General features: G+C 38.0%; 1 protein-coding gene across 1 annotated transcript; it reads right to left on the bottom strand.

Annotated features, from left to right (window-relative positions):
- Positions 1–21: 21 nt before the first annotated feature.
- tet2 (tet methylcytosine dioxygenase 2) lies at positions 22–24,297 on the bottom strand. The gene is made up of 10 exons (XM_079812135.1): positions 24,153–24,297; positions 7,945–10,773; positions 7,767–7,857; positions 7,581–7,674; positions 7,158–7,366; positions 6,734–6,884; positions 6,561–6,650; positions 5,531–5,668; positions 3,443–3,788; positions 22–3,269 (listed from the first exon to the last, which is right to left on the bottom strand). The coding sequence occupies exons 2-10, from the start codon at positions 10,727–10,729 to the stop codon at positions 1,891–1,893; spliced, it is 5,283 nt and encodes a 1,760-aa protein (XP_079668261.1). The 5' UTR covers positions 10,730–10,773; positions 24,153–24,297; the 3' UTR covers positions 22–1,890.
- Between the last annotated feature and the right edge of the window lie 240 nt (positions 24,298–24,537).

The following is a 24,537-nucleotide window of genomic DNA, read 5'->3' as shown; positions in this document are numbered from 1 at the left end:
TTTTTTTTTTTTTTTTACAAATTGAAGTGCTTCATTTTTTATGTCAAAGTGGAATGAGCTGTAATCATTCATTACCAATAACTATCAAATATCTAATTTAATTCAGGGACAGGAGTAGTGTAAGAGGCATTAACATATGTTTAGTGGTTGTAAATACATTTAGCCTCAAACTATACATATGCAACTAAATGTGCACATTTAACTGACTTGTTCTAACCCTTCAGTAAAGAGCAAATACATTGCTTTATATGTCATGACACTTTCCCTTTAATTAAATCAGTGCATGTTAAAATGTGTTCAAATTACTTTTTAGGTTTATCAGCATTTTGCTTCAACAGTACACAAATTCAGATAGTTTTAATTTTCTAATAAAGTTAGATATGTGTGTGATTTATATACAGGTAATTTATAAGGATTTATAATGCAAAGGCTCAAACCTGAATTAGAGAAGACAATATGAACACAAGTGATGTTTATGCACAGAAATGAGCTGATAGATCCCTGATTTTGCAGTTCTGGCTTCAAGTTCAAGTAATACTTTCTAGTAGATCAAGTGTGAAGAAAGTAAGAAATGAACTTTGCATCAATGATGGCCTTAAGGTCTGTGTTATATTTGCTACAAAGTGTTTGGAAGTAAAAGAACAAAAACACCTTGGTATTATAATTCTATTGCCAAACTAGTTCTGAGGTATATGATAAGTAGGTTTTTCTACATCATTCATAAGCCTTCTCAACGCCCTTAGAGATTCTCACATTATATTTATAGCAGGTCAAGTAGCACCATTTGAAATAAGAGCAGTTCAAACCCAAAGAAATAGTACTCTTCTTTACTAAACTATTGTCTAAGCATACATTCAAAAAATTAATTTACTGTACACAACTTTTTTTTATACAGCTAAAGTTGCATTATGTAAACCCCACCCACAGCCAGCCAAGCCAGCTGCCTCTGGAACAGTGACATTGATGTAAAAGTAACCCTGTTATGTGTTCCTTGATATATGCTTTGAGGACCTAATATTGACCAATGTTTTTCTTGACTCCAAGTATCGGCATTCAGTGTTCTGAAATTGCCCTTTTTTTTGTTTGTTTTTGTTTTTGCTTTTGCTTTTTTTGTGATTTCTCAGAACATTACTTTTACTAAATTGACCCTCAGTGGCTCACTATACAGTAAGTGTAAAAAAAAAAAAAATTGTAAAAGCACCAGAGAAATTCTTTAAAAGTCTTAATGTTCAACTGTCCATCATTATTGTTCTCCACATTGTGAAACTAAAATGAATGCAGTGTAATAAATTGTCTTTCAAATTGTTAAAAGTAAGCAGAAAGTAATACCCTCATTATTAATAAAAAGTGCTCTTAAAACACAATTTAAGCTAGATAATTTCTTAATTGCTTAATCAAAATAATTGTGTAGTACTTCTAAAATTGTACAAGGTGTTTTGTTGTGAGTTGTTAAAGAAAGGCATTTAAAAACATGTTTGCATTCAAAACACTCACTAGCACCATAAAAAGTGATTAGCCACAAAAGTCACCAAAGATGAATATTTCTTTCCAGTAATATGTCCATATTTGTTGGACTGTAAGCACCATGGATGAAGAACAGTGTGTTATACGTGAGTAATTAAATAATAAATAAATATTTCCAATGGATCAAACAGTAAAGATTGACTTTTTTAAGTGTGAAAAAAAACTAACTGATGCTCTACGTATAGTAATGATACTGAATCTTACTATTGTCTGTCAATAACCTTATACAAACTGAACAAGAATAATGGGTCATATAGCCAGTGGCACTGAGGTCACTATATTGTAGCACCATTTCATGCACCATGTCATTTTTCTGATGCCACTCTTATTCTTGTGTTTATGGATGCTCTGAACCTACAAAGGTTTTTACAGGAAATGATTGTAAGGCCCGGTCACCTTGGTAAAGGCATAGGGAGATGTGCTTACGTATGTATTGGTAGTGCAGGACATTGACCGTTCTGTAAGCATGAGAAGAAACTGCTTATAAGGAGGTTCTGATGGTTCAGAAGATTCTGAATGTTCTCGTTTCACTTTCTTTCCACTGCTCTTGCTTGTTGTATTTTCAGCACCATGCTTCTCAGCATCCTCCTCTTTCTCCCGGGCCTTCTCTGCCATCTTTGCTTCCCACAGAGCCAGTCCATGTTTTGCCTCATTCATGTTCTTGTGCTGGTAAAACACCAGTGAGATACGGGTGGGATGGTTGCGTTCAGGCTTTTTGACTGGTGTAGTCGCATGGAGCTCCCGCTTGGCACACTCAATAATGATCGAACCATGACTAGGCGCCACTGCCACCCCTCCAATTTCAGGGTCAAGGAAGTTGTGCTCGCTGTCAGACCACACATCCTCCTTTTCTTTTTTTTCTGAACTCTGGGTAAGTGGTGCCTGGTTGACTACCGAGTTAAGGGCATTTTCACTGGAAAGCCTCAAGCCTGGATGTTGGTTCGGGTTGAAGCATTCATTACCCAAATGAGGAAACACCTGAGGGATACCATTTGCTCCATGCATGTTAATCTCTAAATCTTTATTACTTTGCATACTTAAGGTATTTAGATTTGGAGGAAACATCTGAGGATTCTGTGACATATGAGGCCTGGGGTAAGCTTCAAACTGGCTGCTTTTGCCAATAGCTGCATAGTCCAAATGTTGATGGGCTGAAGGAGGCCTGGAGAAGGCATCAGTTGGCATATTAGGACCATAACCTGGGTAATGTCCCATAGAGTGCATGCCAGGTTTCATGTTAGAGGTGCCATAACCATTGGCTGGCAAGCTGGGCTCTCCATAATGTGGATAGTTGACCCCATACTGTTGAGGTGCACTGTACTGCTGCTCAGAGTACAGTGGATTTCTTTGGGGATGATACATATCTGGATACTTTATATTGGAAGAGTAGTAAGGGTGGTAGTTGTCCATGGGAAGCCCCCCGTTACATTGGTAACCAGTATAGAGAGGATTGGGTGTAAGAGACCTGGGGTATGGGGTGGGTGCATTAGACACATTAATGTAAGAGTTGGGTGCATGTAAAGGAGAGGGATAAGGACCAGCAGAAGACTGTGTTTGAGGATGCGGGGTCATTGGATTAGAAGCTTTTGTGAAGGTTGCTGATGCATTTGAAAATCTAGGGAACTGTGGGACAGTGTAAGAGGGATGAGGATTAGGTTGTGTTTGCTGCCGGTGCTGAAGCTGATGGGCAGCATGAGCATTTGGGAGATGCCCAGAGTCCAGATTTGTTCTCATTTTACCTGCGCCTGGAAGAAATAATGGGATTAGAAGATTTTACATTTTGGTGTTGAAACATTGATACACACTAGTTTATTTTACCATCCCTAAATAAAATATTTATAATACTTTTTTTTTTATACATTTATGTATACATTTTGAAAACTTGTAGTGGTTTTATTTTGAAGACTTGCTTTTGTACCTGTTACAGTTGCGTTCTGGCCTGGGTTCTCATAAGCAGTCTGTTTCTGCTTTGCTTGCTGGTTGCTGTCCATTTTGGAGTTAGGTGTGTTTGGTTTGTTAGCTGCGGCTCTCTTGGCATCCAACTTCTTCTGCCGGCAAGACTTGGCAGGCTCTGGTAGCATACGCACCTGTCTACGAAAGGCACTGAGCACCTGAATGGCACCAGTCTTGGTCTTCTCCAGCTGAGCCTCAGCACTGCCAAACTCATCTGTGGATGAGGCCTTGTATAAGGGAAGCACATGCAGCTGCTCATCCTCAGGAATTTTTCCAATCTCACGATTGTCCTCTCGTGTTAGCGTGCAGACCTACAACAGGAGTAGATAGAGGGAGGTTTGGCCTGTTTAATTTGTAATTTTGCAACCATGACTGTTTTAGCCATCTTTTATTCTCCACCTCCAGAGTATAACGCAGACTATATATTATTTGTATCATGTAATAAACTTAACTGATGGCTTTGGTGAATGCTTTTTATTAGTCTTATTAGGGTACAGTGTACTGTAAGTATTTAAAGTCACCTTAAAATCAAAATGGATAATTTCTTACTTTTTTTTTTTTTTTTTTTTTTACAGAATGTTGCAGTTTATTATAAATGATTTTTCCATGCACATCATTATTTATTGTTTATTCATAGCATCTGCTCTTTTTGTGCCATATGTCTCCGTGGAGGGTGAGATTAAATATCTTTCACAACTGACTGCTAACTGGCATTCAGAACTGCCCCCATTTAGTTAGCAATGTCCAACTTCCTATAATCCAATCAATTACAGAGAACAAAATCCAGTCCCTAAAGTAATTTTACTTTCAGGCATAACACGACCACCTTCCTAATATTGTGTTGGTCCCTCTTTTTTAGCCTGACCCGTCGAGGCATGGACTGCACTAGACCCCTGAAGGTGTGCTGTGGTGTCTGGCACCAAGATGTTAGCAGCAGATTGTTAAAGTCCTTGTTTAAGTTGTGAGGTGAGGCCTCCATGGATTGGACTTATTTGTTCAGCACATCCCACAGATGCTCGATTGAATTGAGATCTAGGGAACAAGACCAGAACCAGGCCAAGTCAACACCTCAAACTCGTTGTGCTCCTCAACCCATTCCTGAAACATTTTTCTTTGTGGCAAGGCACATTATCCTGCTGAAAGAAGCCACAGCCACCAGGGAATACCGTTTCCATGAAAGGGTGTACATGGTGTGCAACAATGCTTAGGTAGGTGGTACGTCTTAAGGTAACATCCACATGGATGGCAGGACTCAAGATTTCCCAGCAGAACATTGCCCAAAGCATCACACTGCCTCTGTCAGCTTGCCTTCTAACCATAGTGAATCATGGTGCCATGTGTTACCCAGGTAAGCGACACACATGCACCTGGCCATCCATGTGATGTAAAAGAAAACATGATTGATCAGATCAGGCCACCTTCTCCTTTGCTCCGTGGTCCAGTTCTGATGCTCACATGCCAACTGTTGGCACTTTCGCCGGTGGACAGGGGGTCAGCATGGGCACCCTGATTGGTCTGTGGCTTTGCAGCCCCATATGCAACAAACCGCAATGCACTGTGTATTCTGACATCTTTCTATTAGAACCAGCGTTAAATTCTTGAGCAATTTGAGCTACAGTAGCTTGTCTGTTTAATCGGACCACAAGAGCCAGCCTTCGCTACCCACCTGCATCAATGAGCCCTGTCACCGGTTCACCGCTGTTACTTCCTTGGACCACTTTGGTAGATACTGACCACTGCAGACCAGGAACACCCCACAAGAACTGCAGTTTTGGAGATGCTTTGACCCAGACGTCTAGCCATCACAATTTGGCCCTTGCTCAAATCCTTACACTTGCCAATTTTTCCTGCTTCTAACACATCAACTTTGAGGACAAAATGTTCACTTGCTGCCTAATGTATCCCACCCACTAAAAGGTGCCGTGATGAAGAGATAATCAGTGTTATTCACTTCACCTGTCAGTGGTCATAAAGCTATGCCTGATTGGTGTACGTCACAATAGGGAAGAAAAGACTATCTCAATGTATTTTTCATGCCGACTTTAATTCTTACCACAGTACTGCCCCCTTGCATGTTGTGCAGGTCTCTGTGGGCATGAGCACAGAAGTCTAGACAGGCTGTCACTCCAGAAAATGGCCGTCCTTCTTTTTGGCCCAGACGGCAATCGGGAGCTCTGTGTTCATGCTCCACCTGTCACATGTTGGTAGATATAGAAATGGAAAATATCACTTAAAATTTGCCTACTTTGGAATATGTCCCTTATGCAATTCATACACTTTTTCAGTCACTTTACTTATTTGTATATATTACAACACTACTGCTACTGCTTATTATATCACTTAAAATATATCAGGAAACTTGTAAATATAGTGCCTTGTTTGCAAGTGCTATTCGCACTAGCTCCGCCTAACAATGCCTGTTTGGGAAAAACAAGATAAAAAAACAGGTGTATTTTAATGTTTTCAGTGGTATAGTCAGTAAAGCAAAAGGCTTAAAGATCTAGGTTTTGACGCGATCGACCCGGGTTCGAATCTGCTTTTTGCAGAGCTCACTCTTCTCTCTTTTCCCATCACATATCACATCGGAAAGGCATTTGCTTTCAAAAATAAATTCTAAAAATGGAAATAAAGTGCCTAAAGAAATAATAATAATAATAATAATAAAAGCATTTATTGGTTAGAGTTAAGGATAGGTGTAGGGACGGCTTTTATGGTCCCATTAAGGCGGCATCCATTTAATAATTTACACTCTGTTATTATTGCATCCTATTTATATACAACAATACTGAGGTGCAAATAGTATGTATCTGTCAAAATAAAGTATACATATTGCAAATAACTACTTTTACATGGTGTAAATAGACTATATCACTATTTTCATGTAGTATGCTATTTCATCTAACTATATGCATCGCCAGCTATTTGCACTTAGTGTAAAATATGTTATTTTCACTTAGTGTAAACACAATCTAGTTGCTATTTACACTTGGTGTAAATAGCATCAAATAGCCGCTGCCTTAAGAAAAATCCTATATATTCTCGGTAGCATTATGAGACCTGAAGCAGAGAGCTTAAATGTATACCTGATTGCTGTAAGCATCGGGTGCCATTTTTTTATACACTGGGGCCATGAAAGTTGCAAGACCCTGGAGATTTTGTTCCAGTTTCTCTTCCTGTAAGAGGATCAAAAATACTCTGTTATTTTTGTATGCCATTTTTTTTTACTCCATTTTGTGTTTGTGTGTGAGCCTCTCACCTCCCTGGGATCATCCCCAAGCAGTTTGAACTTTCGTGGGATTTTACTTCTAGCAAATTTGCAGCCATTATAGTACATGCTCCAGGAGCAGCCAAAGGAGAAAGAAGCTCCACAGGCATCAGGTTCCAAACCCTGACATGCACATGTTCTCCTAAGGAAAATGACAATGTTAAGTTTGAAGACAAATAACATATTGTAAATATAACTTACAATATCTAGAATTTTATAGCCATTAAATATCTTGTCTTAAGGACAATATAACTAATTTATAAGCAGTTAAGCAGAAAGTAGTTAGATATGTAGCAATACCAAGACCACTGAATATCAATTTGGAAGCATTTGGATTTGATAATGTGTTTTGGTCTTTTGGTCAATGAATGTATACTGTATTTGTGAAAAAGCAATAACAAGCATTTTTCCTTACTCCTCATTTAGAGCACATCTGCGGTTGGTTAGAGCACCATGTTTTGTTAGCGTGTCACTGAGTTCAGTGTAGAGACGGTCAGCCAGGTTCGTTGTTATGCCTTCCCAAATTAAGATGACCACAACTATACAAGATGTTTCACATGAGTGACCAGCCCGTTCTCGTACCAAGACCAGGAGTTTCTCGTCTACATTTGCCCTCCGTATTACCTACACAACATAGTGCACATGTACAGATATATCCAGAAAATATACAGGAAGCAGATTGAGACATCTGTCATGTAATTGAGTTGTCCATAGAGGGCGCTGTGGATAAGAAAACTGACAAGCATGTTTGAATATTTAATTACTGAAACAGACAAAGAGGGGCAATACATGTGCACAAAAAAAGAGAACACACAGGATAAAATCGAATTGCCATTACCCATTTAGCAATGGGGCAGCCCTGCCCACTCTTGCCTTCCTTGCCAGTATACACAACTTTTTCAATCCTAATGGCACTTCCAGTCAGTCCAGATCTGTCAAGAGAAATATGGTGTAAAAAATACATCTATACTGATAGAGTAAGTTGCAAGCATTTATTTTGTGCAAGAGAGGAGTTATTTTATACCTTTCCTCCATAACGTTGCGGATGCCTGCAACAGTCGGTGCTGATCCCAAGTGAGTATAATATGGGCCTTCGTCCCTTTCACTGATTTGCTCTGTGGGTTTCGGAGTAGATTGTCAGGAAAAATAAATGTATAACACAAAATGTGTACAAACTAACAAAAGCTGGGTGAATATCTTACCAACACAGTGACATGAAGGGATATCATACTGTGTCTTCATAGGTGTATCTAGCAAGTTTTTTAGCGGTGTATCAAGCATCTTCATGGGTGACTCCAGAAAGCTTTGTAACCCAGGTTCAATCTTTTTAGGTGGAGTGAAGTTTTGTGGTTTGCTCTGTTCCTTGACATTACCCTCAGCACTGGTTGAGATTACAGTCACAGCCCCAGCCATCTCTACCTTGACCTTATTGGGTGACTTGATGACCAATGACTTTCTTTCAAACACAGGTGATAGTTGATACTGTTTTAACCGCTGTTCCATGGTAGCTAGAATACTCCTTTGCTGGCTTTGTTCACAGGATGAAGAAGGATGCTCCTGCTTTACAACCACTGGCATGACTTTGGTTTTGTCTTGATCTTGCCGTAGCACTTCCATGGGTGGCAGTTGAGCTGAGGTTTCCAAACCTGAGCAGTTTTCACTTTTTATGGCTGGCATACTTGGTCTGATGTTGTTGGGGACTTGCCGCTGTAGAAGGTGCATTCGCAAGGCTGTGTGCCTCTGCAAGTCTCCTTGAGCACCTTGGCTTGGATGAGCACCTTGGCTTGGGTGAGACTCTCTCTGGATTTGGGCAAAGAGCTCATGGAATTCAGCTTTGGTTAATGTTTGAGCAGGTATCTGAAGACCATTAGAAACTTGTGACAGTTGTGATTGAGAAATCGGAGACTGGGGGAATTCCAAATTAGTGTGTACCCTGCGTTGGAGAGGTTGTTGGTGAATGTTCTGCTGGAGTTTCCTTTCTGTTAGAGCTTCTGTTTCTTTAGACAAGGATTGTGCATTTGATTTCGATGGGTCTGGGAATGTTGAGTATTCTCTTATAGTTGTACTAGACAGTGTTTGTGTTGGGGGTTCAATACCTAGAGATATTGTCTGGGATTCTGAATGAAGACAATCCTCTGTTTTAAGCCTTTTCAAGAGTGGTCCATCTACCTGGATGTGGGAAACACCTTGTTGTGGGGCTGCTTGCATATTCTGTCTATCCTGAGGGAGCTGATGGGAAAATGTGCTTGTGGCCTGCTGATGAGGCTCAGCAGGTGGTGGCTGAGAGAGGAAGCTCTGGGATTGTATCTGGTCTTGATCATTTTTGCATAATTCCTGGGACATGTTTTGGGCTTTGTCATATTGTATGTAAGTATGATTGTGCATACCGGAATTTCTTTGTTGACATTCAGGGGCAGAATTGTGGGGAAATTGTGTAGGAGGTAGGGAGTTTTTATAACTATCTTGTGCCTGATTTTCATGTGAGGGAAAACTGCTATTACTGAAATTCTGAGACTGAAAGTTGTTTGTGGGCATGGAATTTGTACAATGACTTTGGCTCTGCGAGACTGTATGTTGCTGCATTTGGGTCTGTGGAATGAAAAAATCCCACATCTGAGAGTGATTAGTAGATGGCTGTGGAGCTGAAGCTGAGTTCAAATCTATCCATTCCATCTGGCATGGGTGATCTGAACTCTTTGATGTTGTCTTTTCCTGGCCTGGTTTAGGCTTATTATCTTGGTCACTGTATTGATTCTGAGATGCCAGGGAAATCAACCTGCTGTCTACTGTTGTTGGCTCAAGATTCTGTTGCTGTTGCAAAGAAAAGTCTCTATTGTCGTGGGGGCTTTCATCAGTTGGTTGTTTCTGTGGCACCTTAATTTGTAGGTTCTGCTGACCTGTCTGAGTGTTTTGTGATGGAGCACTTGCCATCACTGGGGGTAATTTGTAAGATTCACGGCTAAAATCCTGGTTGGACTTAGAGAACATGCTTAAACACTCAGAGTCACTAAGAAGGCCTTCTCTATCTTCTTGAATCTGTGAGCAACCATTGATGCCTGTCTGTGATGGCACATTGGACTCCAATGCTTCCTGACTCAGCGATTGTGTTCCCAACTCTGGGAGGTCAGAGAGAGGATAAGCAGACTTCTTTTGCTCAGTTGCAAAGCTAGAGTATCCATTCACTGTAAATTCAGGGTTGTAGCCATTGCTGCCTTGTACTTCTGAGGGTGTCTTGGCAAGTGGCTCGGAGGCAGATGTATGGGGGGAAATAGGAAAACCTGAGGTTAATGAAGGTGAAGAAGTCGCCTGTTCAGGCAGGTTGCTGGTGACTTGATCTACTTGAGATGAGTTGGTTTGAGGTGCAATAGACACATGCTCTGGGTAATACTGAGACAAAGTTTTCTCTAAGAGGTCACCAGTTATACCCTTTACTGAAGGTGGGCTTGTTGTAGCACCATTGGGCATTGGAACCTGCTTGTTCTGTGACAGTGTGAATAAATCCCCATTGGGAAAGTTACAGTTTCTTTTACTATGTTTTATCTCAAAATCTCCTGGCTTGTTGTGCTTAGGGAATCCTTCTAATCGGGTCTCCATTCCTGTTTCTCTTTTATCCCAAAGCCTCAGTTCCTCCTTTCCATTCACCTCTGAATCAGTGCAGAGTTTTTTAGGCTGGTGTAAGTCCAAATATGTTTGTTCACTAAGAGCATTTTTCATCTGTCCATTCATCTCATACATGTTTTGATCAAATATGCCCTGCATACTAGCAGGGCTAGAACAATTATCCTGTTGCCGTTTCATTGTGTAGACCACTGTGCTGGGCTTGTAATGGCTCCAGTTTGTGTCCCCATTGAACTGCTGAGACAAAACCTCAGGTGACTGATCTCCATTCTGACGCTTGGTGAGAAGAGGCTCTGTCTGCTGAGTGGCACTGATTTGTGCAAGTATCAGACTTTTTTCCGTCTCATGGCTGGTCTTTTCTGTTTCCATCTGGTCTGCTCTGGGTCCATTCACAAGGCTGCCCTCTCTGCGTCCTACATGGAAGAGAAGGAAAATTACCATAATTGTAAAAACATAATTTAGTTATAATGTGGGGTTCTAGCTAATGATCTGGACTGTCAAAAATTTATTAAAAAAAATGGAAAATAAGGTTACAAAAATAAATGAATTAAAAAAAAATATTAATTTGTATTCATGTATTTAAAATATCATATTAGAGTCTATAGCTGCTTTTCCACCGTTGGGCCAAAACGTTCTTACTTTGAAAAGTAATGAATTACAATATTGCAGAAATAACAAAAGTATGAATGTTGTTTTCCCTCTCAAGTTAGACTCTACTGTTGTGAAATATTAGCCCATATCTCAAAATAGATATGCCCACCAGAGAAGTTTCATTCCATACATGCTTAGCATTTTCTTGTACAGTCAAATCTAAGAAGCTTACAGGCAAGAGTTTTGTAGTGCATATACCAATGACTTGCATTTAGTTAAAAAACAAAGTCCTGGATCTCACAGCTACAGTCATAAACATCGCCCTTACTTTCTCACTTAATATTTAATTACAAAGAATGGTACCAGCCATCTTGATAATTGGTGTTCTGAACCCATGTCAATTTGTTTACGATGTTTCTTCGTATATTTAGATTTGAGCATATATGCATTAGAACTGTTGAACATGAGACTAACTAGCCGTTGATTATAATGACAATTTACGCTTTTAAATTGTAAACATATACGTAAATTTATGCTTCTAATACTGCATTTATCATTAAGTGGCTTTGGATTATAGCAAAAAAGGATGTTTTTTTTTTTTGTCAGTGGCCATTATTAATATATTGCACCAAACTTTATTTCATGAAACCTTGCATTTGTTTACAAAAATTCTTTATTGCACTATATATTTTTGTATTTGATTTTACAATGTACTATCCAAAACCAGAATTCTATAAAAATGTATACTTTTTGGTTCCTTCAAAAACACATTTTTATTTATGCATTTATGCAACCATGTATAAATATCTTAGAAATGCCAAAATATCTTTGACAATAGACAATTGTAGATGTATTGTTTGTAATCAAATCTACAGAGCCGTATAGAAAGAAGTGCCTACATTATATCTAATATGTAACAGATTCTTCATGGAATGATTTCCATCTGTTTGGGTCCAGAATGGTGGGGGTAAAGGACAGTTAAAAATGGCTTGGAAATGGAGTGTCTGCTGGACCTTTAAATTGGAGTCAGCATGTGGAGCGATAAGGGCAAGACAGATTAATAATAATATACATTTGGTAATACATTATGTAGGGTCCAATTCACACTATTAACTAGTTACTTATTACTATGATATTGGCTGTTTATTAATACTTATAAAGCACATATTAATGCCTTATTCTGCATGACCATATTCTACATCCCTAATCCTACCCAATACTTAAAATAAAAAATACCTTACTAACTAAGCAGTTTGAGGCAAAAGTCGTAGTTAATAGTTAGTTTATAGTGAGAATTGATGTATAATGGGGTAGTCGGTGAATAACAACTGGTCTTTCTGATCACACCTGGAAAGTGGCTTTTTGTTTATAAAAAATACTTTGTTTTGTGACTTGGCCTGTGATATATTACTGGATGCAGTCCAACAATACTAATAAAAGTTTGATCACATGTTTTAAATTGCATCTATTATCATCTCTGGAAAGGGGAGATTGTGATTGGTGTGCTCCATGAAGCTTAAATATGGATCCATTCCCAAGCCATTTCAGAGTTTCCCAACAGCTGAGAAAAGCCAAACGGCTTGCCACAGTTGGATAAGCCCACACTGAAAACAACACAAAAAATCTCTCTGAGCAAGAATGACAAAGCACGAGACCCCAGCTGAAAGCTGTCTATATATATGCTTTAAACTTTCACACGACGGGTTTGGATTGGCTGTATCCATCCATATAATATTAATAATACAGAAAGATTAATATCTTTCTTAAACATAAATGTGATATATTTTAAAGGAATGTTTATGGACAGTCCAGTGCCTTAGTGCCTCAGTGAGTCTCACGCTAACATAAAACACAAAACAAGCAAACATCCTTATATCCCTTATCTGGTCTCTTGACAACTAGGAGTGGCTTTTTATTCAGTTTGTTGTCTATCCTGTTTTTTTAGTTTCTTTTTTTTTATCCTTTTTTTCTCTCTCTCTGTATCTCACAAGAGCTCAAACTGTGTGATCTCCCACTGTAATAAATATGTGTATACAACTGATCAGTGCTTTGGTTGCAGAACCAATACAACCAAAAAAAGCACACAGGTACAACAGCAATTTATTGTTAAGTAATTTAGCAGTTCCTTAGCGGGTTGCGGTTGAAATAAAGTTGGTCAGCGGGGAGTGATATGTTCTGTGTCTTTCATGGTTTTACACTCTAAAAGTGGTACTATGGACAAACAAGAGAATCATCATCATCATTATTAGTAGTAGTAGTATTATGCTTCAAAGAATTTCTTAGAGATTCGGGTTTGGGTTAGTGGTGAAGTGTTAAAAAAAATATGTACTCTGTGTCAGTGTGTTTCTGTGTGTTATGACAAGAGAAAGGAGTTGTGCTGAGAATAAAGTGACAATTAATTTGGATATATATATTTTTTTTAACAATAGTTTTTTTGTGTGTCAAGAACTTGTGTGTCAGCTGCTCTTGTGCAGTTCAGGCAGGAATTATGTTTTTTTTTAAGTTTTAAATAATTAATGGATAAATAGCTAAAGAAAATAAAAGCCTTTTTTATATTTTAAAACATAACTTGCTTGGATATTCTAGTACTTAAAGGAAAAACATGTTGTGCATCTGAGCATATGCTGCTCTGTGTTTGGTTGTAGTTGTAGTGAAACTTCATCCCTTGGTTCCTCCCACTGTAATTTGACCATACAGCTCATGTGCAAGTGTGCTTTAAATGTCATGCATGCAGGGTTGTAAAAGTGTATTTTTCACTCTTCTCCTCTAAGCATTAACCAACCGTATTATCCCCTGACACACAACCAAGGAAACAAGCTCAACAAGAATGTCAGGTTTCACAGTCATTGGCAGTGTTGGCATTTATTAACAACTTTGACTTTAAAACATTTTCCAAGTTTCTATAAAGAGTAACAAAAGAAACCACAAGCCAGTTAACATAATCAGGATCAGTGTTTCTTCCCTTTTCAAGTGTCACACTGCCATTGGAATGTGTGCGTGTGTGTGTCTGGAAAAAAAAACTGCATTCTCACTCCATTCAACACATCAGCACTATGACTCAGGAAACAAAATCATTAAACCTAACCAACTTTTTTTTTTACTTGGGCTCTGAACACCGCAGCCTGCTTTAATGGTTCCACCAACATCCGTGACATTTCGTCATTTTCAATAAGAAGCTAGAAGACATAAGCATAAGAATGGAAACAAAGAGGAAAGAACCCCTTTGAAATGAACTGGTATTTATAGAGTCAGCATGTGTACGGGGGAAGGTATGAGACATGCCTCAGAGTCTGTTTGAAAGAGCTCTGTGAGATTTTTTTTTGATTAATGTATTGATCGTGTGTATCACATTCTGATTTCTTTAGAACAACAGAGTAGTAAAAAAAAACGGATAAAATAGAAGTTGTCTTTAAAGTTGCTTCATTTTTCCTCGACTGTGAACTCATTGTTCATCCCCAATGACATTTTAAATCCTCTTTGTGGGAGAGGATTTGAGGAGAGGTAGATTACTTGAAATGCTAGGCAGATATACTCTTCTGTTTGTAATTTCACCCACAACTAGGTCCCCTCTGAAGAGTCAGGTCTGTGTTGGACCTGCCATTGTCCTTTGTTACTAATAGAAGGCAGATGTGGCTCTGCTGAAACAATTTGCAATCCAGTTTTTGTGCTTTCGTTCATACTAAACCGACTTTGTATGACCTGCATTGATACAACCAATGATTATGTTGTGTTAGACATTACAAATTAAACCCACTAAACTTATAATAATACTTTCTGCCTTAAACTTGTAATAAAAAGTGGTGACAAATTGACAACTTGCGGTGATAAGTTCAATGCACATTCAACCACTTTGATTATAGCAAAAAAAATTAAGTTGAAAATCTGAAAACCCATAAACTCATATCACATAATCAAATTGACATGACAGAAATTGTACTGAAAAAAATAAGTATAATGATAGGTTATAATTTTCACAATGTGTTTCTTTCCTGTTATAACCTTATAATATACTTTTTTTTATAGATATTTTACAGTATTGTATAAGTCACTGCAGGTTTTAATAAATAAAATAAAAAAGCTACAGCTGCTAGAACAAACATTAACATGCTAAACATTAAATTGTCAAAACAACAAGTTGCACAGTCGTGTTTAGGTTGTTGCTTAAACAAATGTTTTTACATTTTAAGATAAGAAAAAAGTAAGATAATACAGTAAATTCCATCCCAAGGTTTTTTGGTTTTGAAAAACTTCATAACTAAATAAAGTTATACTGCATTGATTTTGACAAAGAAAGAAATACATCCCATCCTCAATCCCTGCTGATCTCCAAATAGAAGCTGATAATAAAATGATCAATCTATAGTAGTTTGGCTATCTGTAATTGCTTACTTAAATCTACACTGCTTCTTTCCTTCCCTGTGATGGTGTTTGATGTGTTAAACTGGATGATAATTAACTTGGCATAGGTTGTATAACTCACTGTATAACTCTAGGTTTAGCAGACTGTCCTTTTGCTTCAGACAGTAAACGGTAAATACAGCCACAGATTACTACAGTGTAATTAATATGTAATTAAGCACATTATGCCGTACAACAATCTCCCTTCCCCCAAATCAACATCCAAAATATAATTCCAATAAACATTCCTCTCAACTTCTTTCTGTTTCTTTCTACAACCCCCCCGACCCACCCCATTTCTTTGTGTCTGCACCAGTCAATATATCTGACTAATTTGATGAACTGTGCCCAGTGCAAAGCAAATTTCTTTCAGGGAGTGTGGTAGCCATGGTGATCATTATATTGGTTCTGCATGGCCATCTGCTCTAAACATTAACCAAGCATGACTGACTGACACAGATATAAAGACAGAGATAGAGAAAATGCAAAAAAGTGAACACATGTGCTAAGCACATTGATTCTGGTGGGATCAGCTCTCTTTTATGGGACAGAGTTTTATTTACTGCTATGACATGAAAGCTGAGAAGCCCTAGCAATCTCTTTACTTTCAATGTAACTCTTATATCTGGACTGGGGTCTTCAATTGCTGTGAAGAAAATGTGTTCAGAGTTACAAAACAAAGATAAACAAAGGCATATGCTTGTGGCATGCTCAAGAAAAAAAAAGGTTTTATAATCTTATAGATAAGATGTTTGAGTTTGCCATATGCACAGCATTTATTAAAGTCTGCTTTGCTTTGTATTAAAGATTTAGTTAATACAATATTCTATTGTGAATCCTGACACAGTTTCCCCTATACATTTAGGTTAACACTAATTTATAAATGCACATTGCCTGAGCCAAATCCATGTATGCAGAACTAAACCTTAATATACACTCACCTAAAGGATTATTAGGAACACCTGTTCAATTTCTCGTAAATGCAATTATCTAATCAACCAATCACATGGCAGTTGCTTCAATGCATTTAGGGGTGTGGTCAAGAGTCAAGACAATCTCCTGAACTCCAAACTGAATGTCAGAATGGGAAAGAAAGGTGATTTAAGCAATTTTGAGCGTGGCATGGTTGTTGGTGCCAGACGGGCCGGTCTGAGTATTTCACAATCTGCTCAGTTACTGGGATTTTCACGAACAACCATTTCTAGGATTTACAAAGAATGGTGTGAAAAGGGAAAAACATCCAGTATGCGGCAGTCCTGTGGGCAAAAATGCCTTGTTGATGCTAGAGGTCAGAGGAGAATGGGCCGACTGATTCAAGCTGATAGAAGAGCAACTTTGACTGAAATAACCACTCGTTACAACCAAGGTATGATGCAAAGCATTTGTGAAGCCACAACACGCACAACCTTGAGACGGATGGGCTACAACAGCAGAAGACCCCACCGGGTACCACTCATCTCCACTACAAATAGGAAAAAGAGGCTACAATTTGCACAAGCTCACCAAAATTGGACAGTTGAAGACTGGAAAAATGTTGCCTGGTCTGATGAATCTCGATTTCTGTTGAGACATTCAGATGGTAGAGTCAGAATTTGGCGTAGACAGAATGAGAACATGGATCCATCATGCCTTGTTACCACTGTGCAGGCTGGTGGTGGTGGTGTAATGGTGTGGGGGATGTTTTCTTGACACACTTTAGGCCCCAATTGGGCATCGTTTAAATGCCACGGCCTACCTGATCATTGTTTCTGACCATGTCCATCCCTTTATGACCACCATGTACCCATCCTCTGATGGCTGCTTTCAGCAGGATAATGCACAATGTCACAAAGCTCGAATCATTTCAAATTGGTTTCTTGAACATGACAATGAGTTCACTGCACTAAAATGGCCCCCACAGTCACCAGATCTCAACCCAATAGAGCATCTTTGGGATGTTGTGGAACGGGAACTTCGTGCCCTGGATGTGCATCCCACAAATCTCCATCAACTGCAAGATGCTATCCTATCAATATGGGCCAACACTTCTAAAGAATGCTTTCAGCACCTTGTTGAATCAATGCCACGAAGAATTAAGGCAGTTCTGAAGGCGAAAGGGGGTCAAACACAGTATTAGTATGGTGTTCCTAATAATCATTTAGGTGAGTGTAAGTGTAACCTGTGGATCGGAGTACTTGGGCTAGCTGCAGTTGGGTTTCATCTTCTTTAAACCTCAGTGTAATACCAGATGTATATCACTTTGGCAAAAACTGAGGTCACAATGCTTTTAGGTGCTCGCATTCTTGAGGCCAAGAGCATCTTGGCAGAGTCAATGACATCAGACTTCATCAACTGGAGATCCTAAAGAAAGACTTCTAGGGGCCTCATTTATAAAAGGGTTGCATAGAAACTGTCCTACATTTGATCTTACGATCATTCCTCCAATGTGTAATTCAGAGAATGAACGTATGCACACAAAAAAACATGCTTACGCCTCTCTTCCAGATGCAAAATGTATAAATCGCAATTAAAAAAAAAAAATTATGCACAACTGAATGGTTTCAGATCTCCACCTTGTAAAGCCACCTAATTAATGTCATTAACATAAGATCACCAGTCAATGTCCAAATCCTTTATACTTGAGAAAATCTGCAGTACTCCGACTCGCTGCCACAAGGAAAAGTATGTACGTCTGCTTAGGCCCGGATGTGGCGCTAAGCATTTTCTATGTGCTTATCTCAGCATATCTTCACTTTGATTACTGATTTATCTAATTAAAAACATATTAAAATTATTTTCCCAGCATTGACAGAACCAAAACTTTAGGTCGATGGAGAAATCTGATTCTAATATGTGAAAGCCTACATGTGCATAAAATTGAAGCCCGAACCCAGCACAAAAACTGCGTTATCAACCCGACTGTCTGGTATATTTAGTATTTAGGAACAAATCAGAAAACTTTGCTTACTTTCTATATATTTCTTTATATCTTTTCTAGAAGGATGATGGAGCCATATCTAATGGTCAGCGAGAAGGTTTGGATGCACCCTTTTCTATTACATTACTATATAATGCTACCTTAACTGGAAAGAAAAAGTACCTAGGACTGAATTAATAGAGCATAGATGAAAGGGGTACGTTCACAAGACAACGATGTACTAATGGAAAAGTTTTTCCTTTGTGTTTTCGCGTACAGACGGCAATGTTGTCAAAACGATCCTCGTTCACACGGATTTGTGAAAACGACTAAAACTGCTGTATTATGCATGCCAGTAGTTGACAATGCCATTTTGTAAAGAAAAAAAGCTAATTCGAGAAACATAATTTCGAACAAAATAAGGCCAAAGCAAAGTTCGAATGGTGTTCATTTCGGGAGTTCGAAAACAGTTTTGGGAAAAGTTTGCTCTGGTTGGTAGACACCTTTGAACTACCATTGGTCCGATTGTGTAATAGATAGGTGTGCTCTGAGGCTCCACCCTCTTTGACATCTAAATCTTCTCCAGTTAATTTCCTCTGTTCAGTCCGTTGAGGTCAGACGTCGGCGAGGAAAAACATGAATACATTGGAGAGCCAAGAAGTTTTAATTCTAATTGAAGGAGACACTGACACTGTTAAGCTGCTTGCTTTTAAACAATCTATTATATAACATTCTATATAAATAAACATGATGTGACTCTTTACTGAATTGCCGAATTGCAGAGCTTGTGCAAACACATTGCTATGATCAGATGCTTTCTCAAATATTGTTTTCTCACCACTGTCATTTTTGTGTTAATTTTCTTATTGAAAGGTAAGCACACAGCACATATTTACATAGTCATCTAAATGCAGTGTGGATGGCGTCGGGATGTGACATGATGTCACAGTAGTCTGGCGTCACTGTGGTTATACCCACTGAGTGGCAAAAATGCTACACAAAACACAACAAAAAATAGGAAAGAGCTGTGCCATTGTCTGTACTGAAAACTTTTAATGCGTTATGGCCGTTCATTTACACGACAGTGGCGTTTTGGTGGCCTTAGAACGCAAACTTTGAAATAGGTTATCTCTGTGTAAACTTAAAAAACGGTGACGGCATGCACATGCGTATTACGTGTTTAGTCTATAGTTATGTGCATTAATGTGTATGCGTAAATGCGCAGATGCGTAGTCTTTCTTTACAATGTGACATTGCCAACTGTCTGGCATGAATAATACAGCATTTACGAATTACTCAAGTGTAACCTAGTCACTCTTCAAGAACTACTAGTGATTTATTTAAAAAAATGTTTTTCACTTTAAAATAGTGGTCCAGATCACTTGTAGTTCCTGCAGAGGGATTAAGTAACACTTGAGTAATAATGATTCACTTTATGACCATGTTCCAAGTAAAAAACTAGAACTACTAGTGATCTGGGCCATTATTTTAAAGTGAAAAATTGATTAATGAATACAGAATAATGGCCCAGAAATTGATTCAAGCGTGTTTCTTTATTTGTTAGTAGTAGCTGAAGTGTTAATGTAGTAATACTCATTAATGATCTTCTGATAGTAACAAAAATATCAAAATAACGAGGATTTTTTTGTGGATTTTACAAAGTCTCATAAAATGTATAGGGCCTCAAATGTATAGTATAATAGCAACACTAATACTATTACAAATAAAATTAAACATACTGTAGTTAAACACGCTTCTGGGTTTTATGTCAATGTCTTCACATAATAATCTGAACTGAGGTAAGAATATCACAATATCAGTGTTTTGGTGGTTCAGAAAAAAAAAAGAGTGGCAGCATGATACTTCCCTGAATATATTAATATTGCTAATGCATCCTGTTTTGGCCATGGCTGCATATTCCTAACAATTATTCAATTAAATATTTAATCAGAACTTTAAATGAGTAATTCATTTTTTTTAAAATTTGTTTCATCCCAATGTTCCTTCCTTGAAATTTAAGTATTATTTTTATCTTGCCTTTGTCACCTTATGATTGCTTAGGGGTTGCAAGGCACTATTCTTTGTAAATGTGCAACAATTATGTTAAAAAATATGTTCAACAATGTGTGCACAAAGCTCTAATTAATTAATTAATTAATTGATTAAGTTATTATTGTGTAATTTTCCAGGAAACGCATTCCACACAACACTTTGAAACCTGACAAAGCATGCATGTGCTCTTCATTTGATGTTTGCTTGGAATATCTTCCCATTTATTATTCACGATACAGTCTGACTTCAGAGACCACTGCCATGCCATTATTTTCTACTGATAGAAATGCAATTCACAGACAAAGACTCTGACACAAACACACGACACACCATATGGAAAATATTTGGCTAAATTGGTTACACCCTCTGTCTGATCCCTGGTCGTCATGAACCTCTAGAAATGGGGTAATGTCATGCTAGGGATATGGATAGTTTATAGTCTTGAATGACTTTGATATCCAGCTGTCTCTGTGGTAAATCTGCTATCAACAAGGTGACTTCCTTCCTTTTAGGTGTCTTGACTCTATGGCCTTATTGCACTGAGGCTGCTGGGCTTGTGAGCAGCCTGGTTGTGATTAGTGTATCTAGATATGTGCACACAAACATTTCACAGACACATGCAACAAACCTCTTCTTGGTAGACTTATTTCTGAGCAATTCTTAGGCAAAATCCCCCTACATCCTCGAACTGACATCACCTTTTTTCTAAATTAGCATGTGGCATGTGATTCATATATCGACCTGACACATTTTTTATAAAGGTTTGATTTTGAAGGGGGAAAACCATCAAGCGTTTCTGTTATGATCCACCGTTTTCTGAAACCAGTCAGATATTCTTTGAATATGCACAGCTGGAACTGGAGAGATAACCTTTTAAAAACCACATCATCACTTCATTCACCAAAGAGGCAATGAACATTTAAAAAAATGAAAAATCATTTTTAGTGATTATCTGAGCTTTACAAATATATTCATACAACTCCTTTAATCACAAGACATTTGTAGTTTTCAAAGAACTGAAGATGACAGAAAAAATGCAAACCGTGTGCCATGAGTTTAATTTAACTAAAGCCTTTTGAATACAGATGTTCTGGAAAGGTTCTAAATTGGCGTAGTCAATGACCTGCTTTCCAGTGACCTCCTTGGCTGGCGCAAGTACACTTCCCTACCTTACCCTGTGACTGGGTTGTAAGTTAGTGTTTGTAAACAGAGCGACCATGTGCGCTTACGCACGTGGGGCGTGCTCTTCAATTCATGCCCTTGCAAATTCAGTCCAAGATTAAACCTTCACAATAATACATATTCTAATATCCTGAAATTTTCAGGGCTCACATCGAACATACAATGACTGTGCTGAAGGATGAGACAAAGGTGAATATGTTGTCATATAAATACCATACCAGCAATCAGAACTATTATGACAATTTACACCAAAAGGGCTTAAAGTATTACTAAATAAAGTGCAATACCGTCAACGAAGACAGCTAATAAATTACTATGCAGGCTGGAAAATGTTTGAGACCAAGGGCAATGATAATTGATAAACAGTATATATACCATTTATAATAAATTGCATAAATAAAAATACTGTAAATGCCTACTATAAAAATCTATAAACTATACATTTTTGGGAGGAAACTGTCCTGAATTATGATTTTTATAAACACCAAGCTGTAGCAAATATAATAATAATAAAAAAAATAATAATCTGATGATAAATCTTGATTACTGCCTAAATGCTCTTTACTGTTCCTTTTAAAAATTGTCAATCCTGCAATTATCAACACCAACAAGGACAACAACAATAATAAAATATACTATATGTACATTTAATTTTAATCTGTCACCCTAAGCATTGGGTTTTTAAAACAGAACATGTATTCCTTTTTGCTCAAGAGTATTTGTAAAATTGAATATGCAATAAGAACACGCTGCAAAACACTGTCAGACACATTCACCATTCTCTAGAATACAAAGGTTTTTCACTCATGAATTCAACCAAATAAGCATTCTTTCTAAAGAATAATTTGAGTCTATGTCACACTAAGAGACTTCTTATGAAAAATATCTACCATGTAATGAACAGAAGTAATCAAAGAGGTATTTTTTTTACATCTTGATCCAAACATTCTTATCAAGGAAAAAGGGTCTGACTGTACTTCCAGTTTAGTTCCAGCGAATGTTGTCCACGTTGTGTATTCTCACCATTAAATATAATGTCATGCCATGGAGATGCTTAAGTATGCTTACTGAGTGATACACTACGATATCTCCATTATATCACCAAGGGATTAACAATTCTAAGCTTAAAGTTGGAGTTGAAGCTTAAGAAACAGTAAGACGTGATGGCCCTTGACTCTCTCCAGAACCCGTCATTGTAGTTACATTAGCATTTGCACCACCTCTCTATCACATTTTTGACAACAGGCCATAAAGCATTCCCTTGCAGGCATGGACTAACTTCCACACTTCTCATCTAAGCAGAATGGTGGAATACACAAGTTAAATACACAAAATAAGGGGGCAGGACTTTTATCTGTATTATTCCAGCAGTCAATTATGATGTAAATCCTAATAGGGCTGTTAAAATTAGTCAAGCAAAGGTGCTATTTGCAATTCATTAGTACAGATGCTGTAGCCTTTTGTAACAGTTTACTCAAATTAATACATTTGATTGTCACATGTCAAAAGCAACTATGAAATTGAAATACATCTGAAACATTCAGACTTGGTTATTTTCAGCGGAATGTTGACTTTATTAATACAGTGGATAAAGTTATTCAAGCATTTAATTTTTTCTTTGCTCAGTATGGAATTTCAGTATATAGCTTAATGTCAAACATATGCAAATATGTCCCAGGCAACTATAGCCCACCTGTGCTGTGCTCTTACATCTAAAATTTTTTCTTCTATTGAAAATATTAATGTGTGAGCTTAAAATTTAAAGTCATAAAAAGATCATAAGATCTTGTTTACAAATAAACAATGTAAATCCTATTAATGTCAGACAACACAAAAAATTCCGCTCTCCAGTGGCCCTCAGCTAATGGTGCTATGGGGTTGGGTTTCAGTTCTTTTAAAGCTTCTGACCTTGTGGGCTTCCACCACTACGCTCTTCTGTTTTTTGTTTTTTTTTAACCTCAGGACTGTGCTAGTCTTTGTGTCTGCTTGTCATTCACTGATGAATGCAATGAAAGCAAGGAGTTCCACTATTCCTGGCCAAACTCCCACATTCAATCAAAGCACACAACAAATGAAGATGTAGTCAAAAGAATTTTGTCAGATAAAAAAAAAAATATTTGGTACATTTACATGAAGAAAGTTTAGAAAGCTGGGAATAAATATTAAAGAAAATTCTTTTCACCTCCTAAAACACCCCTTTCTTGTATTTGCATACAGATGTCAAATAAGGCCGATGGACACTGAAGAGATAAGATAATTTTGTTAGTAGTTTGACTGTTTAGTCTTGCTCTCAGCACAGGAGAACCATTGGGAAATAATGCCTGAAAGAAATTGACCAACAGTCTCACAAAGATCACCAGTTTTTTTTAAACCAGGAACATTCCTAAAGCTGTCCTCTGAAAAAAAATGAATAATGAAAACAAATGAGATTGAAATGCTTGAAATACTATCTACACGAGAGAGAGAGAGAGAGAGAGAGAGAGAGAGGGAGGGAGGGAGAAAGAGAGACAGAAAACGTCAGCCATGTTGGTGAAGCTTTATCTAATATCCTTTCATTATTATGTCAGCTCACGAGTTTTAAAGAGGACAGTACAATACTAAACAAGAGCTTGCAGCCACTAAGAGACCCTGGGGGACAGACAAAAAATGTCAAGAACAGAAAAACTCTCTCACCTTGTTTTAAGTCCCTCCACTTTGTAGAATTCCAACAAACCGTCTAGGTCTCCTCTTAAACAAATCCTAAAGGGCAGCCATCTTGCTTCCTTCTGTTCCGTCTATGAAACAGACTACCTCCGCATCAATATTCATGTTTTTGTCTGACGTCTGCTTTCATCATAAGGGGCAGAAACCCTGCGTTGCTGTTGGCTCTCGAAGCGCGTCCAGACGCAGCCCATAAACACACGCTCACTCTTGTATGTGCTTGTATAGGCAGTGAGCAGAGGAGACAGCCCAGTGTACAAGTGTGTGCAGATCAGAGGAACCAAGCTTGCATTGCCGGCAAGCTAAAGTAATTGCAAAATCGCTTTCCTGCTGGGTCCTCTACACACAAAGGGACTGA

This window comes from Gobio gobio (assembly GCF_949357685.1).
Source record: "Gobio gobio genome assembly, chromosome: 3".
Taxonomy (NCBI): Eukaryota; Metazoa; Chordata; class Actinopteri; order Cypriniformes; family Gobionidae; genus Gobio; species Gobio gobio.
Note: the sequence above shows the minus strand (reverse complement) of the source record. Positions and strands in the feature narration are given on the sequence as shown.

Excerpts from the sequence above, each read along its gene's own strand:
- tet2 (XM_079812135.1), bottom strand. The coding sequence starts at position 10,729 with ATGGAAACAGAAAAGACCAGCCATGAGACGGAAAAAAGTCTGATACTT. Across the intron at positions 7,675-7,766 it reads CGCAACGTTATGGAGGAAAG|ATCTGGACTGACTGGAAGTG; the intron begins GTATAAAATAAC and ends TTCTCTTGACAG. Across the intron at positions 3,789-5,530 it reads TGCAAGGGGGCAGTACTGTG|GTCTGCACGCTAACACGAGA; the intron begins GTAAGAATTAAA and ends CTCCTGTTGTAG.